The 18,038-nt window shown below is 49.2% G+C and overlaps 1 protein-coding gene across 1 annotated transcript; it reads left to right on the top strand.

The window, feature by feature from the left end:
• Positions 1-4,871: 4,871 nt before the first annotated feature.
• LOC137461657 (myosin light chain 1, cardiac muscle) lies at positions 4,872-17,195 on the top strand. Its single transcript, XM_068171330.1, has 6 exons — positions 4,872-4,964; positions 9,108-9,257; positions 10,554-10,727; positions 12,088-12,165; positions 13,489-13,524; positions 17,065-17,195. Exons 2-5 carry the CDS (start codon positions 9,155-9,157, stop codon positions 13,515-13,517), a joined length of 384 nt encoding a protein of 127 aa, XP_068027431.1. The 5' UTR covers positions 4,872-4,964; positions 9,108-9,154; the 3' UTR covers positions 13,518-13,524; positions 17,065-17,195.
• Positions 17,196-18,038: the final 843 nt, after the last annotated feature.

Raw genomic sequence — 18,038 nt, 5'->3', positions numbered from 1 at the left:
CACATCCACCAACTCTGTTACCTGTTGATTGATTTTCTTTGCCCTTTTTGAGACCTCCCCTCTGAAGATGATCCTGTCCCAGGTGCCTCAACAGGATGTTGTCCCACAAATGCTTGTGCAGTGGTGGAGTCCAACTGAGCCCATGCCTGCTGGTTGAGACATGGAGTTTCTTCTCTCTTAGGATAGGATAGGATAGGATAGGATAGGATAGGATAGGATAGGATAGGATAGGATAGGATAGGATAGGATGGAACAGGATAGAATGGAATGGAATGGAATGGAATAGAATAGAATAGAATAGAATAGAATAGAATAGAATAGAATAGAATAGAATAGAATAGAATAGAATTGAATTGAATTGAATTGAATTGAATTAACAAGGTTGGAAGAGACCTTTGAGATCATCCAGTCCAACCTATCACCCAACACCACCTAATCAACTAAACCATGGCACCAAGTGCCTCATCCAGGCTGTTCCTAAACACCTCCAATGATGGTGACTCCACCACCTGCCTGGGCAGCACATCCCAATGGCCAATCTCTCTTGCTGGGAAGAATTTCTTCCTCACCTCCCCTGGCACAGCTTGAGACTGTGTCCTCTTGTTCTGGTGCTGGGTGTCTGGGAGAAGAGCCCAACCCCCACCTGGCTACAACCTCCCTTCAGGGAGTTGGAGAGAGCAAGAAGGTCTCCCCTGAGCCTCCTCTTCTCCAGGCTAAGCAACCCCAGCTCCCTCAGCCTCTCCTCCCAGGGCTGTGCTCCAGACCCCTCCCCAGCTTTGTTGATCTTCTCTGGACACCTTCCAGCATCTCAACATCTTTCCTAACCTGAGGGGCCCAGAACTGGACACAGGACTCAAGGTGTGGCCTAAGCAGTGCTGCACCCACTTGCCAAGAGGTTTGAGGGCCAGAAGCCCCCAGGAAGAGTTGCAATGTAGTCCACAAGCTCTACCTTTGGGCTCATCTCCATCAAAGCCCCAACCTGTGAGCTCTTGTCTGCTCCAAGCAGACAGCACAGCCAGCCTCTGACCTCTCCTGCACCCCAGGCTTCCCTCCAGGCTTTAGCAGAGGGCATTTTTTTCAGGTTTTCTAATTTCTTCCGTGGCTGTGAACATCTGAACAAACATCTGCTGGTGGGGCTGGTGGAGGGGGAAGCTGCAGGGAAGGCAAGAAGCCAGCAGTCAGTAAATGGCTGGAGAATCCAAACCCGTGTTGCTACAGGGAGAACAGTCAGTCTGCAAAGTGGTTTATATTTCTGGTGCTGGCTGCTGCCAGAAGCCATCTCAGTTGTGTGTCACTCTCCTCTTGAGGCTCTGGAATTTCCCTTTGGACCCTGGAAAGCTGTGGCAACACATTCCCCATCCCAGAAAGGGAGTTATCAATTTATAGTCTACTGCTAGAGGTGGAAAAGCAGAGAGAGTGAAAGGCACTTTGCTCCTCCAGCCCCAGAAGGTGTTTGCAGGAAAGCAAGAAGCAAGGGGATGTGAACCCTTGCCAGAGGACTGCCATGGGGCTCTGAAGCTCAGGCTGAAGCTGTAGAGCACCAGCACCCAAGAGGAGACTGCTTTGAGTGGCCTTGTGCTTGGACAAGCTTCCTGCAAAGTGCAAGGCTGATCCTGAACCCTGTAGAGAAGCTCTCCACAGAAACTGATGGAAGAGGGGTGGTGGTGATGATGGGTCTTAATAAGTTGAAGAAGGCCTTAGTGGAAAACCCCACATGCTTGTGAAATACAAATGTGACCTCAGTACAGTGATACTGATCTTGATGGCCTCTTTCCATCTGCTGCATTTATGGCTTCTAAACAGGTCTCAAAAGAGCACAATAAAAACCCAACCCTTCTCCTTCCTTCTCCTTCTCCTTCTCCTTCTCCTTCTCCTTCTCCTTCTCCTTCTCCTTCTCCTTCTCCTTCTCCTTCTCCTTCTCCTTCTCCTTCTCCTTCTCCTTCTCCTTCTCCTTCTCCTTCTCCTTCTCCTTCTCCTTCTCCTTCTCCTTCTCCTTCTCCTTCTCCTTCTCCTTCTCCTTCTCCTTCTCCTTCTCCTTCTCCTTCTCCTTCTCCTTCTCCTTCTCCCTCTCCTCCCCCTCCCCTTCCCCCTGACAGCTCTTGGAGGTAAGAAGTGGTTCCTAATGTCCAACCTAAACTTCTTCTGGCACATGTAGCATAGTCCACACATCAGGGCAGGAGACAAGTGGACAGAGATTGACCTTCAGCATCCTTCACAGGGATTTGTACAAATTATCACCTCCCTGAGCCTTGGTGCTCTGGGTGCTTGGCCCTCACAGGAATATCCTTGACACAAAACCTCAGCTGCCACCGAGAGAAACTCCAGAAGAAACTCAATCCTTCTGAAGTGTCTGGGTACTGCACACACAGTTCCCAAGGGAGGCCACCTCAGCCTGTTTCCAAGGGACTATGTGGCAGTAGGTGCAGGGAGGGGATTCTGCCCCTTTGCTGGGATCCCCCCTGCAGTGCTGGGGCAGCTCTGGAGTCCTCAGCACAGCACAGGGACCTGTTGGAGCAGGGCCAGAGCAGGCCACAGCAGTGCTGGCTGGGCTGGAAGCCCTCTGCTTGTATGTTTGCTACAGCAGAGCAGCAGAAGCAGAAATGCTCTGGGGCAGGAACTTTGCTGTCCTCATGGACAGCTCCACCTTTACTCTTGCTACAGGCAGGTAGCTTTAGCTTTGTGAGCTCCACAAGGGAAGGGAGAACAACACCCCAGGTCCCTTCAGTCTAAACACTGTCCAGGGTTTGATCCTTCCATCCTCACTGATGGCTTGTGGCTGGGTGAATGGTGAGTCACCTTTCCCTCCATCTCCGTGGTGGCCTGTGCTGAGAGAGGAGAAAATAGCCTCAGCCACCACCCACACATCTCTGCAGCTTGCCTGAGAGGAAGCAGTGCCTGGGTGGTAAAGCTGTCTGCCACCCCCCTGCCAACCATCACACATGGTCCCTCAGCCCTGGGTGCTGTTTTGACAGGGGCCATGATTAAGGATGAGGCACACTCAGCCCTTCAGCTCAAACCTTCCCTTTGATCCAGCTGTGGGAATTTGAAGTCATCCACTTCCCCCTGGCCTGCAGAGGAGTAGCAGCCCATGCTCTCTGGGTGGGAATCACCAGATCAGCCAAGGGCACCTAGGTCTGTGCCAGTCACCCCCACTCCATTGATCACCATTGTAGAACTGATTGATCCACTCAGTGAAAGAGAGCATTGCTCATATTCTTCCCATGACTAGATCTAAACCCTGCCAAGTGTTCACTTCTGCCTGTGTAAAGCCAATGTGGGGGCTTGAGGTGGAGGCCCCATCCCTGGAGACATTCAAGATCAAGCTTGATGGGGCCCTGAGCAAGCTGATCTAGTTGGAGATGTCCCTCCCTGCTCACTTCAGGGAGGTTGGACCAGATGGCCTTCAGGGTTCCCTTCCAACCCAAAGCATTCTGTGGCTCTGTGTCATCTTGATGTCTACATCTAGGTGGGGCTCAAGTGAACTGAGGCACATTGGTTGGACTTGATGGTCTTAGAGGTCTTTTCCAACCCAAACAATTCTATGATGCTGTGAATTCTTCCCCATCCATCACAGTGACTTAAAGAGGAGTTGCCAGCAGCTCTGGCTAGATTTCACCCAGATGGGCTACCAGTGCCTGAGGAAACTTAGTGTGCAATTAGCTTCAATCAAATTCTCCAAGTATGATTTAATTAGAGGCACAGGGTGTAAAGCTGCTGCTGACAGTGCACCTGGACAAAAGTGTTCCCCACTGGGTGCTTAGCTCTAATTAAACTGAAGTACATGCATTTGCAAGAGGACCCAAGCTGGATGATTACAGTCCTCATGACAAGGATGTGTGTGGCCCCTTCCATGGGTTAGAGAAGGGAGGGACATCATTTTTCTTCTGAGAGGTCCTTGCTCACATTCTTTAGGTGCTTCCTTTCCTGGCTGCCACGCAGTAAACTCTTCTGCTCATTGGATTTCACTGAAGGTAAATCATAGCTGAGAATGGCCAACACAAAGTGGGAATGGAATGGAGTGGAGTGGAGTGGAATGGAATGGAATAGAATAGAATAGAATAGAATAGAATAGAATAGAATAGAATAGAATAGAATAGAATAGAATAGAATAGAATAGAATAGAATAGAATAGAATAGAATAGAATTAACCAGGTTGGAAAAGACCTTTGAGATCATCCAGTCCAACCTATCACCCAACACCATCTGATCAACTCAACCATGGCACCAAGGGCCTCAGCCAGGCTCTTCCTAAACACCTCCAGTGATGGTGACTCCACCACCTCCCTGGGCAGCACATTCCCATGGCCAATCTCTCTTACTATAAGGAACTTCTTCCTATCATCCAGCCTAAACTTCCCCTGGCACAGCTTGAGACTGTGTCCTCTTGTTCTGGTGCTGCTTGCCTGGGAGACCAACCCCCACCTGGCTACAACCTCCCTGCAGGGAGTTGGAGAGAGCAAGAAGGTCTCCCCTGAGCCTCCTCTTCTCCAGGCTAAGCAACCCCAGCTCCCTCAGCCTCTCCTCACAGGGCTGTGCTCCAGACCCCTCCCCAGCTTTGTTGCCCTTCTCTGGACACCTTCCAGCATCTCAACATATTACCTAACCTGAGGAGCCCAGAACTGGACACAGGTCTCTTGGATGAGGTACTTGAGGTAAGGTTTGAACAGGGCAGACCTGGAAATAGTTTCCTGATTTTCAGCAGCTGCAGGAGTAGTGTTGAGCCCTAACTTCCAAATTCAGCAGTGGATTTGTGGTGCTTTCTGCTCTTAAGTCAGAAGGGAAAGGAAGATATCTGCAGAAGATACCTGGAAATGCCTTTCATGGACCTCACAACCCCCCAGAACCATAACACAGAGATTAACTCAGTGCTCTTCTTACTTACTTCATTTTTTCCCCCTCCTGATCTGACCTGGCTTGTATTCTTTGTCTCTTCCAGGTTGAATTCACTCCTGATCAGATTGAAGGTGAGGAAGAGGTTTCTTTTCTGTACACAGTAAACCTCATCACTGGGAGGTGCTGGGAAGTGCTGGGGTGAAGGTGGGTGAGGTACTGGATGCCAGAATCATAGGATCATTTGGGTTGGACAAGATCATCGAGTCCTGATGTGGATGGAACACCACCAAAGTGCAATGGTCAAGTTCCTTGAATACCTCCAGGCATAGTGACTCCAGCACCTCCCTGGGCAGCCTGTTTCAATCCCTGACCACTCTTGCAGCAAAGAAGTTTTTCCTCATGTCCAACCTAAACCTCCTCTGGCACAACATGAGGACATTTCCTCTCCTCCTGTGACTTGGTGCTTGGGAGAAGAGATGAGCTCCCAGCTGGCTCCAGCCTCCATTCAGGGGAGTTGTAGAGAGCATTGAGGTCTCCCCTCAGCCTCCTCTTCTCCAGGCTCAACACCCCCAGCTCCCTCAGCTGCTTCTCCCCAGCCCTGTTCTCCTGTCCCTTCCCAGCTTTGTTTCCCTTCCCTGGACATCCTCAATGTCCTTCTTGGAGTGAGGGACCCAAAACTGACCCCAGGACTCAAGGTCTGGCTTCACCAGTGCCCAGTCCCAGGGGACAGCCCCTGCCTTGGTCCTGCTACTGCTGGCCACAGTATAGCTGGTACAGGCCAGGATGCTATTTGCTTCCCAGTTCAGGAGAGGCAGGGCAGTACTGGAGAGAGACTGCTGGGGGCTATGAAGATATCTTCTTGAGAAGGCTCTTTAATTAATGGCTTTGCTCCTTCTCCATCCCTCTTCCAAATCCTCTGCTGAGTTGGTCAGGAGAAAAGGGTGGGAAATCATGCACCATGCAGATTAGGTACTCAATCCATTAAAGAAAATTGCAGCTTCTCTGCCAAGGAGGCAAAACCAGCACACAAAAAAATCCCAAACCAAAAAGCCTACAAGAAACCAACACACTCCCCTCAAACCCTGGGGTCAAATATATGCTAGTTGCAAACCATCAATCCCCTGAGGAGGGAAAACCCAACCCAACCCAACCTGTTGTTTTGGTCAACGTTTCTCTGTATTCAATCAGCATTTAAGGTGTTAGAGTTTGGGGAGAGCCCCCCAGAGCCCAGCAAATAGTGATCACGGTGGCAGGTTGGTTGTGGCTGTTCCCTTTTGCTTCTTTCAAAGCCAAACATCAGCATTCGTTGCTGAAACCTTTTGTCCCAGCCCCAAGAAACTGATGCTGAAACCTCATGCATGAAAGTCCTGGGAACCCAACCACTGCAGCTGTCCCTTCTGGGGCTTATTTAATCCTCAGCTACCAGCCTGCTTTTGGCTTCCCAGGGATAATTGATAGCTGGAGTAGGACATCTGGTAGAGTTTTGCTTTGGTCTTTAACCACTTGGCAGAACTTGGTAGAGCCTATGTGGGGTGATAGCAGAAAATGGGTTAACTACATGAAAAAGGGGGGAAAAAAAGAGAGAAATATAAATTATAGAGAATCCAATCAGGCTGATTCAGAGAGGAGAGAAGGAGAGGGAAGGATTTGCTGAGCCTTAACCAAATGTGGTGATGTTGTAGCCCCAGACTTCCGCCATCACCTTGGGATTATCAAGCCCCCACCCCCCACCTTGATGGGTTTAGTTTCTATTTTCTAACAGCATGTCAAAAGCAACCTCTGAACTGAGACAACTGCTCAGTTGTGGGAACCTGCCCCTTTGCCACTCCCAGAAACCTGGGTGATGGATGAGAAACAGGTAAGGCAGCATCTAGGTGATCCTGCTTTGGCAGCAGGCTTGGACTCGGTGATCTCCAGAGGGCCTTTCCAACCCCTGTCATCCTATCACTCCATGACCACAGAATGGCAGAGTTATGGAGGCTGGAATAGGCCTCTGAGACCATCAGGTGCTGCCCAGGGAGGTGGTGGAGTCACCAGCCCTGGAGGTGTTTAGGAAGAGCCTGGCTGAGGCACTTGGTGCCATGGTTGAGTTGATTAGATGGTGCTGGGTGATAGGTTGGCCTGGATGATCTCAAAGCCCTTTTCCAACCTGGTTAATTCTATTATTCTATTCTATTCTATTCTATTCTATTCTATTCTATTCTATTCTATTCTATTCTATTCTATTCTATTCTATTCTATTCTATTCTATTCCATTCCATTCCATTCCATTCCATTCCATTCCATTCCATTCTGCTCTATGACCTGACACCACCACATCCACTAGACCTTGTCACTCAGTGCCACATCCAATCCTTCCTTAAACACCTCCAGGGACAGTGACTCCACCATCTCCCTGGGCAGCACATTCCCTTTCCATGAGGAAGTGCTTCCTAAGACCCAACCTAAACCTCCCCTCTCAAGGTCCTTTCTAGCTCTGTCTTCTAGAATACTCTGAACTCCTTCATTTCCCTAAGGAGCAAGGCTTTGCTGGTCCAGGCTTCCTCCCCTGCAGGAATCCATGATTATGTTAGACCCCCAAATTGTTACTTCCAGCAGGAGAAGGAATGCTCTGTGGGTGAAGCCATGTGTAACACACCCATCCTCATGTGTCCTCCTGCCACAGCTCCCAGAGAAATTGCCTGCTTGTGGCAATGTATATTTATGAAACTGGATTGCTGGCTTCTTCCAGCCCCCCCTTCAATTGCTGGAAGGAGAAGAACACAAGCTATTCAAGATGAGAAGGTAAGTAGCAATTAGGCACATGAAAATACACACTGCCTCTGCCAGGGCTCTAATGGCTAGCAGGAGGACAAAGGAGACCAGAGCCATGCTGGTTTCATGGCTTTGATGGAAACTTGTCTTGAGCCAGCAAATGTAGATGAGAACATTAAAAAGAAGTTGCTTCTGTATACTGACAAACTGGGCTGCCCAAAGCCACAGAGAGGCAGTTGCAGCTGATTTGAAATGAAATCAAATAAAGAGAGAGGGGAAAAAAAAAGAGTTTTCAGTAACTCTGATGAATTGTGAAGCTTCAGGAGGTGGTGTGAAGGATGCTCGAGCAATTGGCCTTGGGGAGGAGGTAAGGTGGATGGGAGGCTGAGGGGGGTAGGGGTATTTCTGATCCATCTCAGCTGGTCAGACCCCCAGGAAATCAAAAGGCTGGGAGTGGGACCCTGGCCACCCTCCACTGTCACTGAGGAGCCCATGGAAAGCCACTATTGCCCTCTGGTGGAGTGAGGGCTGGCCGTGGGACTTGGGCTCCCACCAGAACCAGAGGAGGCAAAGAGCCAGGGGAAAGAGAAAGAAAGAGCAAAGAGGAGAATGCCAAGAAGAAAACAAGGGCAGTGTTAATCAGCTCGAGATGAAACTAGGGATCATTATTTGAAGTGTTGGATGAGGAAGAAGGGTATGAGTGGAATGCTGGAAAGGAGAAGGGAGGGAGAAAGGAGGAGAAGCAAAACAAGCAGTGCTGAAAACAGGAAGGACAGAGGCAAGTAAGTGAAGGAGAAGAAAGGAACAAGAAGGAGGGAGGGGATAATGAGGCCAGAAGAAAAGAGCAGACTTACAAATATGTTCTGAAGGATGTAGTGGAGGGGAGCTGATTGTCTTGCAAGAGGAAGAGCTCTGCATGGGCACACAGGGCAAAGCAGACAGATGTGAACCAACTGGAATGGGTGATTGCATCTCCACACATGAGATCTGACCTGGCTTCTTTAGCTCATGGCATATCCAACCTGGCTTCTCCAAGTGGAATTTAGCTGGGTGCCATTAAAGAAAGGGAAAGCAAAGGATGCCTCCAGATCTTCCCCTTGACCCCATTAAATGCAGCAATCCATTGACTATTGACTGGGACTGTTGAGCCTGGAGAAGAGCAGCCCTGGAGGGGAGCTGAGCAATGCTCAGCAAGAGCTAAAAGGAGCAGGGGGGGCAAGAGGCTGGGGCCAGGCTCTGCTGAGTGGTGCCCAGGGACAGCACAAGGGGCAGAGGGCACAAACTGGAACCCAGGAGGTTCCACCTGAGCAGGAGGAGAAAGTTGTTTGTTGTGAGGGTGCTGGAGGCCTGTCCCAGGCTGCCCAGAGAGGTTGTGGAGTCTCCTTCTCTGGCCATTGTGCTCCTGGGCAAGTTGCTGTGGGTGTTGGACTGGATGATCTCCAGAGGTCCCTCCCGACCCTCAACACCACCTTGGGATTCTGAGCACGACATCAATTTCTTTTCATCTTCTTGTCTTCCAGAATTCAAGGAAGCATTCTCCCTCTTCGACAGGACTCCTAAATCCGAGATGAAAATCACATATGCCCAATGTGGGGATGTCTTGAGAGCCCTGGGGCAAAATCCCACCCAGGCTGAGGTCATGAAGCTGCTTGGCAGACCCAAACCAGAAGGTTGGTGTAGTCCTCTGGGTTTGTGTTGAGAAAGGTCCTCTGGGTTTGTGTTGAGGCAGGAGGACCTCAGCTGCTTCACAAACAGTTCCTGGAGTGACCTTTACATAGAATTCCATAGAATTCCACAGAATTCACTCCAGGAACTGTTTGTGAAGCAGCTGAGGTCTCCATGTTTCCAATGGAAAAGATGAATTGTGGAAGAGCAAAGGATGTGGAAGAGCAAAGGATGTGGAACAGCCTCTGCAGGACAGGAGTAGAAAAGTGAATGGGGGGGGGAGGAAAGTGATCTTGCAGTCAATAGAATTGCCTCAAATTTAGGAGAATGAATGAATTTAATGGCCCTGTGCGTCAATGTGCTTCACAGTGACAAGCTCTGGCCTTTGAAAATTGCTTTGCTGACAGGTCTTCACATGTGGTTACTAAACAAACAGAGGTTTTGAAGGCATCCAAGGAAAGAAAGGGACAGGCTGATTGCAAGGACTCAGCTTGCTGCACAGAAGTCCCTGCTAGGAGCTCTGTGACGATCAGAGTAATATCACCCTGCAGCACTCAGCACCTCCGCGAGGAGGGAAGGCTGAGGGGCCTGGGGCTGTGGAGAAAAGCAGCCTGAGAGATCTTCTCAGTGCTCAGCAAGAGCTAAAGGGAGCATGGGGGGCAAGAGGCTGGGGCCAGACTCTTGTCAGTGGTGCCCAGTCACAGGACAAGGGGCAGTGGGCACAGACTGGAACCCAGGAGGTTCCACCTGAATACGAAGAGAAACTTCTTTGATGTGAGAGTACTGGAGCCCCTATCTATCAATCTATCCATCTATCTATCTATCTATCTATCTATCTATCTATCTATCTATCTATCTATCTATCTATCTATCTATCTATCTATCTATCTCTGTCTCTCCTTCTCTCTCTCTCTCAATCTGTCCCTTTCTCCCTCCTTCCCTCCCTCCCTCCCTCCTTCCCTCCCTCCCTCCCTCCTTCCTTCCCTCTCTATTTACCTAACTACCCACCTACTTTACCTACCTACTTATTTTACCTACCTCCCTGCTTTACCTCCCTACCTATCTACCTCCCTATTTTCCTACCAAATCCTTGTATTTCTCTCACTGTTAGACCTCTTTCCCCTCTGTCCCTTCTTCCATCTGTACTTGTGAATAGCTCCATGCTCTTTGCTCCCCTTGAGCTGGCATTTGCTGCCACAACTCATCTACCCTTATCACCTACCTGTGATGAACAGCCCAAGGCGAGTCCTCAGCTCTCCCCAAATCCACCCCAACATTCATTTCCCTCTGCGTCTTGGCAGAAATGGCCTCCAAGATGATTGACTTTGAGACCTTCCTGCCCATGCTCCAGCACATTGCCAAGACAAAAGACACAGGCACCTATGAGGACTTTGTGGAGGGTCTGCGTGTGTTCGACAAGGAGGGCAACGGCACCGTGATGGGGGCTGAGCTCCGCCACGTCCTGGCTACGCTGGGTAAGGCAAAGCTCTCCTCAAGCACTCTCATCAGAGAATCAGAGGATCAATAAGGCTGGAAAAGACCTCAAACATCATCAAGTCCAACCTGTCACCCAACACCTCATGACCACTAAACCATGGCACCAAGGGCCTCATCCAGGCTGGTTTTAAACACCTCCAGTGATGGTGACTCCACCACCTCCCTGGGCAGCACATCCCAATGGCCAATCTCTCTTGCTGGGAAGAATTTCTTCCTCACCTCCAGCCTGGCTACAACCTCCCTTCAGGGAGTTGTAGACAGCAATGAGGCCTCCCCTGAGCCTCCTCTTCTCCAGACTAGGCAACCCCAGCTCCCTCAGCCTCTCCTCCCAGGGCTGTGCTCCAGACCCCTCCCCAGCTTTGTTGCCCTTCTCTGGACACCTTCCAGCAGCTCAACATCTTTCCTAACCTGAGGGGCCCAAAACTGGACACAGGACTCCAGGTGTGGCCTGAGCAGTGCTGAGCACAGGGCACAAAGACCTCCCTGCTCCTGCTGGCCACAGTGTTCCTGATGCAGGCCAGGATGCCATTGGCCTTCTTGGCCACCTGGGCACACTGCTGGCTCATCTTCAGCCGTTCATTGCTGAGGTCTTCCTCATACAGCTTCTGCCTGGTTGGGTAACCTTCATGGAGAAAGTGATTGGGCAAGACTTCTGCCTGATGACCTCTTTATTAATGGCCTCTTCTAAAAGTAATGGTTTATTAATTACTTCTTTAATAATGACTTCAATAACACCTGGGGCACAAGTCCTGCCAGGAGAGGTTGAGGGTTGCTCAGCCTGGAGCAAAGGAGGCTGAGGGAAGACCTCCACTCCCAGTGCAATTTATTTTGGTTTGTTTTAACTTAATTTAATTTAATTTAATGTATTTTAATTTTATTTTATTTTATTTTATTTTATTTTATTTTATTTTATTTTATTTTATTTTATTTTATTTTATTTTATTTTATTTCATTTTATTTCATTTTATTATTTATTTAATTTACTTTATTTTATTTATTTTATTTTATTTTATTTTATTTTATTTTATTTTATTTTATTTTTATTTAATTTTTCTTTGATTTTTCTTTATTTACTTTTTAATTTGATTTTTAATGTGTTTGTTGTTTTTTATTTTAATTTAATTTAAATTTAATTTTCTTTTACTTTATTTTATTTGATTTTAATTTACTCTTAATTTCATTTCTTTCAATTGATTTTATTCCATTTTATCTATTTTGTTTGATTTTTACTTTCTTTTACTGAAGAGAAGACCTCCCCCTCTCCTCTCTCACTCAGTGCTGTGTTCTTTGCTTCCTGAAGGGCTCAAGTACTGAACCAACGTTTTGCTTTCCACCCAGGTGAGAGGTTGACTGAAGAGGAGGTTGATAAGCTGATGGCTGGGCAGGAAGATGCCAATGGCTGTATCAACTATGAAGGTCGGTCTGAGCAGTCTGGGCAGGCTGCTTGAAGCTTTTATTGTAATCATCCTGAGAAAATGGAACTCTGTGGAAGATCTGAGGCAGCATTTGTCCTCCTCCCAGTTTTAGACCAATCAAGATCCTGCTATCCTTAGCATCCCCTTTGGTGTCCTGAGAGTCACAGAGCTGTTTGGGTTAGAAGAGAAACACTTTATAGTGTTTGTTTGTGAGCTTGAGTTCACTGGAGATAAACAGTCACAGCACCAGACTGGGTGACCGTCTGTGGATGCTGGAGGTTCATTCCAAAGACACCTCCAATGCCCCTTAGAATCATAGAACTATTGAGGTGGGAAGAGACCTTTGAGACCATCAAGTCCAAACCACTCACCTACAGCTCGTAATCCCACCACTAAAACTAAACCATGTCACAGGACCACAGATCCCAGGATGTCAGGGGTTGGAAGGGACCTCTAAAGATCATTGAGTCCAAGCCCCCTGTCAGAGCAGGACCATGGAATCCAGCACAGGTCACACAGAACACATCCAGACAGGGCTGGAAAAACTCCAGAGAAGGAAACTCCACAACCTCTCTGGGCAGCCTGCTCCAGGGCTCTGGGAGCCTCACAGAGAAGAAGTTCCTCCTGATGTTGAGGTGGAACCTCCTGTGCTGGAGTTTCCATCCTTTGCCCCTTGTCCTATCCCAGGGTGCAGCTGAGCAGAGCCTGTCCCCTCCCTCCTGACCCCCAGCCCTCATCTATTGATAGACATAGATCAAATCCCCTCTCAGGCTTCTCCTCTCCAGACTGCACAGCCCCAGGGCTCTCAGCCTCTCCTCACCAGGCAGTGCTGCAGCCCCTTCAGTGCCCTCATAACCCTCCCTTGGACTCTCTCCAGCAGATCCCTGTCCCTCTTGAGCTGGGGAGCCCAGCACTGGATGCAATATTCCAGGTGTGGCCTCACCAGGGCAGAGTAGATGGGGAGGAGAACCTCCCTCACCTTGGCTTAGCACAAATGTGCTGAAGTGTTCACAGCCTGGAGAGATGAGGCTCCAGAGTTCCTCATGGCTTTGGAGAGCCAGTGCAGAATGGCAGCTGGGGCAAGCTGTGGCCTGACTGAGTTGCTTGTTCCTTCCCACTGGCTACAGAGAGTGTTGTGATCTCAAGCACTTCCAAAGCAGTTAGCTCCTGGTGTCTCCAACCTTCTCTAAAAGGTGATGTGGTGTTCATTGCATCAGAGGAGGCAAGAAGAGTGGATTTAAACAACAGTCAAGCTGAGACACCCAGGACCTTACTGAGTTCACTGACATTGATAAATGATCCTTCTGTTTTCTCTTCTTTCCAGCTTTTGTGAAGCACATCATGGCTAACTGAACACCAGGTGAGCCTCTTCTCTCCTTGCATGTCCTGTTCTTTTGAGTTTGGTGACTGAGAGAGCTTAAAGAATGACTAATTAAACAGAGATAATGCTGCACAGAGAACTAGGACAAGAATGAGCAAAATCTTCTCTTCATCCTCAGGACAACCTCATGAGCTTCACCAAGACCAGGTGCAAGGTCCTGCAGCTGGGTTAGGGCAATCCCAGGCATTGCTATAGGCTGGGCAGGGACTGGCTTGAGAGCAGCCCTGAAGAAAAGGACCTGGGGGTGCTGGGGGATAAGAAACTCAACAGGAGCCAGCAGTGAGCACTTGCAGCCCAGAGAGCCAAGCAGAGCCTGGGCTGCAGCAAGAGAAGCAGAGCCAGCACGGCCAGGGAGGGGATTCTGCCCCTCTGCTCCACTCTGCTGAGACCACAGCTGGAGCTCTGGGTCCAGTTCTGGAGCCTCTGTTCCAGGAAGGATCTGGGGGTGCTGGAAGGTGTCCAGAGAAGGGCCATGAGGATGAGCAGAGGGCTGGAGCTGCTCTGCTGTGAGGACAGACTGAGAGAGTTGGGGTTGTGCAGTCTGGAGAAGAGAAGGCTCTGAGGAGACCTAATTGTGGCCTTTCAGTACCTGCAGAGGGCTCCAAGAAAGCTGGGGAGGGACTTTTGAGGGTGTCAGGGAGTGATAGGACTGGGGGGGATGGAGCAAAACTAGAAGTGGGGAGATTGAGATTGGATGTGAGGAAGAAGTTGTTCCCCATGAGGGTGGTGAGAGCCTGGCACAGGTTGCCCAGGGAGGTGGTGGCAGCCTCCTGCCTGGAGGTGTTTGCAGCCAGGCTGGATGTGGCTGTGAGCAACCTGCTGTGATGTGAGGTGTCCCTGCCCGTGGCAGGGGGGTTGGAACTGGCTGATCCTCGAGGTCCCTTCCAATGCCAACAATTCTCTGCTTCTATGATCCTATCAAGTGCCCAATAAAGTGATGAAGTTTCTGGTCACCAGCTGCCTGGGCACTCTGGACAGCTTTATTTTAAGTCCAGCAGTACACCCTAAAAGGATTTGATTTCCCAAGAACAAGTGCCCATTCCTTCACCCTTGCCTGGAAACATCAAAGGATGCATATTTCTCATGCCCACCTACAAGTCCCTGCTCCTAGACTTCTGCTAACAAGTCAAGGAGGTAGAATTGAGCTGACTAGTGAAAAAAATGGGCCAAAAAACTAAAGAGCAAGAAAAATAAGGTCAGAAGGAGCGATGTATATTTATGTTGCTGAGCCTATACAAGGAGGATCAGTATTTGCCTTCCATAAATCTGCCTTCCCAGCCTCTCCTGACAAATGGCTTGGTTTTTCCAGTAAAGAGACGTGGGCTTTGTCCAGCAGATCCGCTGGCTTTATTCAGCAGTGTTCTCCAAACCACAGCGCCATTAAGGGTATCTCTGTCTCGCCATCGCAAATGAGCCGAGCTTTATTTCCAGCACTTCCTGGTCCCTGCTTATTTTTGTATTCCTGGAAAAGGTGCCCACTGTTTCCAGCTGCTGTTCACCATTATTGATCTCTGCTGGGCTCTTGGGAAAGGTCTGACCCGGGGTGAGGCTTTAACCCACTCCGTCCGCCCTGCAAAGGGCCTGCCGCGGCAGTGGCTTCGCTCAGAGTTGGTCTGGGCTTTGTTTGTTGCCTTTTGGGTTGGAGTTATTTTGGTTTCCTTCTTTTTTTGGTTCTGCTTAACTTTATTTGTTGTTTGGTTTTACTTTGCTGTTGAAGCTGACATTATCCCAGCCCACCAAGACCTCTCTGTTGTGTGGTGACTTCTGATTGTGTTCACTAGCTCAACAGTTAAGTAGGAGTCACAGGCAGGTTTGGGAGACTTTTGGTTCAAGGCATAACTGAACAGAATGGACACTGGTTAAAAGTGATGACTGGGCTTCTTTCCTTACTCTGCTCCAGTTTTCTTCCCTGCAGCCATTTATCTTCTCTGAAAACACACACAAACGCATGCACACACACACAAACACATACACACACACACAAACACATGCACACACACACAAACACATACACACACACACACATGCACACACACACACATGCACACACACACAAACACATACACACACACACAGATGCATACACACACAGGTGCACACACACAGACACAGACACAAAAACACATACAGAATGGAACAGAATAAGCCAGGTTGGAAGAGACCCTCAAGATCATCGTGTCCAACCTATCATCCAACACCACCTAATCAACTAACCCATGCAACCATGCACACACACACACATACACAGACTCAGCTTTCCAACACTGACTTCCAGGCTTTGATCCCAAAGGTCTGGGCTAGCCCACTGCCATAGTGGCTAATCAGAGAATCAACCAGGTTGGAAGAGACCTCCAAGATCATCCAGTCCAACCTATCAGCCAGCCCTATCCAATCAATGAGACCATGGCACTAAGTGCCTCATCCAGGCTCTTCTTGAAGATCTCCAGTGATGGTGACTCCACCACCTCCCTGGGCAGCACATTTCCATGGCCAATCACTCTTTCTATGAAGAACTTCTTCCCAATATCCAGCCTGAACCTCTTAAACCTTCCCTGGCACAGCTTGAGACTGTGCCCTCTTGTTCTGGTGCTGGCTGCCTGGGAGAAGAGACCAACCCCCACCTGGCTACAACCTCTCTTCAGGTAGATGTAGAGAGCAAGAAGGTCTCCCCTGAGCCTCCTCTTCTCCAGGCTAAGCAACCCCAGCTCCCTCAGCCTCTCCTCCCAGGGCTGTGCTCCAGGCCCCTCACCAGTTTCCTTGCCTGTCAATGGAGTCCCCCTCCCTGGAGGTGTTTAGGAAAAGCCTGGATGAGGCACTTGGTGCCATGGGTTAGTTGATTAGGTGGTGTTGGGTGATAGGTTGTACTGGATGATCTCAAAGGTCTTTTCCATCCTGGTTAATTCTGTATCCTGTGTAAGTGCAGTGGACTACATGAGCCCTCTGTGAAGGCAACACAGCTCTCCCCCTGCCGTGTGCCTGAAGGTGTGATGAGCAGAGTCAACTTTACCACAGAATCATAGAATGGTCTGGGTTGGAAGGGACCTCTGGAGATCATCTAATCCACACATCCCACCCCTGCTAAAGCAGGGCACCCAGAGCATCATGCCCAGCACCACAATGGCCAGGTGGGGTTGGCATCTTTGCCAAGAAGGAGGCTCCACAACCTTTCTGGGCAGCCTGGGCCAGGGCTCCAGCACCCTCAAAGTCAAGTTCTCTGGACTGTTGTTCTGGAAACAGTCCTTACCTTGGCTTCATGTCTGACTTGGCCATATTTGCCCTCCAGATCACTGCTTCCCATGTTTTGGTCCATCATTTCCGTGCTGTGGGGTTGAGGTTGGCTAAGGATAATCTGTGTGGAGGTTCTCTGCTGCCAGTTGGCCTCTCCATAGCGCACAGGCACTCAGCTGCAGGTCTCACTGCCAGTAAGCCAAACACTGATGCCTGAGGATGCCTGAGGTTCATTCTTGGTGAACATTGTTTCTTTCTTCCTCTAATGCTCCAAAACAACTTTCTTTTTAGGACAAGATAGATGCCCAGAACCCCAGCTGCTGGCCTTGGACTCTGATGTCATGGAATGCCTCCTCATTTGCCAGCCCAGAGCTACAAAATGTTCTGTCCCTCGAGTTATTCCAATAAATGTTATGTTCTTTGTTGTGTCTTCTTTCTTCGTGGGAAGGGGGTGACCTCTGGGGAGGTTCAATGCACTCAGGGACTGGAAGGAGCTGGAATCTGAGCTATGAGTACCTGAACATTGCCTTTTCTCAGTTATTTTTAATTCCTGATGCAAAATACAAACAGCAATTAAGAGAACCCATACATGTGAGAGGAGAGGGGGAAGGAGCTATTATTTTCATGACTAAATCAATCAAAAATGTGTTTGCTGTTTAGTCATATCCTTTCTTTCCCCTCTTCTTTCAAAACAACTGGGCCTTTCTCCTGGGGTTTATTGCATTTGCAGGGGGAAAATAAACGGCTGTAAGAGAGAGAAGAAACTAAACTAAAGTTTAGTAACGCTACTAAAAGTGGAATGCTCTGTAATCAGCAAGAGACACAACTTAGGTCATAGATTCACAGAAGGGCAACAAAGGTGGTGAAGGGTCTGGAGAACAAGGCTTGTGAGGAGCAGCTGAGGGAGCTGGGGTGGTTTAGCCTGGAGCAGAGGAGGCTGAGGGCAGATCTCATTGCTCTCTACAGCTCCCTGGGAGGAGGCTGCAGTGAGGTGGGAGCTGTTCTCTTCTCCCTGCTATCAGGTGAGAGAATGAGAGGAAAAGGCCTGAAATTGTGCCAGAGGTTGGATATTAGGAACAATTCCTCTACTAAAAGAGTGGTGAGAGGCTGGGACAGGCTGCCTGGGGAGATGGTGGAGTCCTCATCCCTGGAGGTGTTCAAGAAATGTGTGGACACGGCACCCTGGGGTATGGTTTGATGGCCATGGTGGCGGTGGGCTGACAGCTGGACCTGATGATCTTAGAGGTCTTTTCCACCTGAAAAGA

The sequence above is a fragment of the Melanerpes formicivorus genome, unplaced genomic scaffold, assembly GCF_026170545.1.
Source record: "Melanerpes formicivorus ecotype bairdi unplaced genomic scaffold, bMelFor1.0.p_v2 SCAF_2792, whole genome shotgun sequence".
NCBI classification, from domain to species: Eukaryota; Metazoa; Chordata; class Aves; order Piciformes; family Picidae; genus Melanerpes; species Melanerpes formicivorus.
The sequence above is the reverse complement of the archived record's forward strand: the minus strand, read 5'-3'. Positions and strand labels throughout refer to the sequence as shown.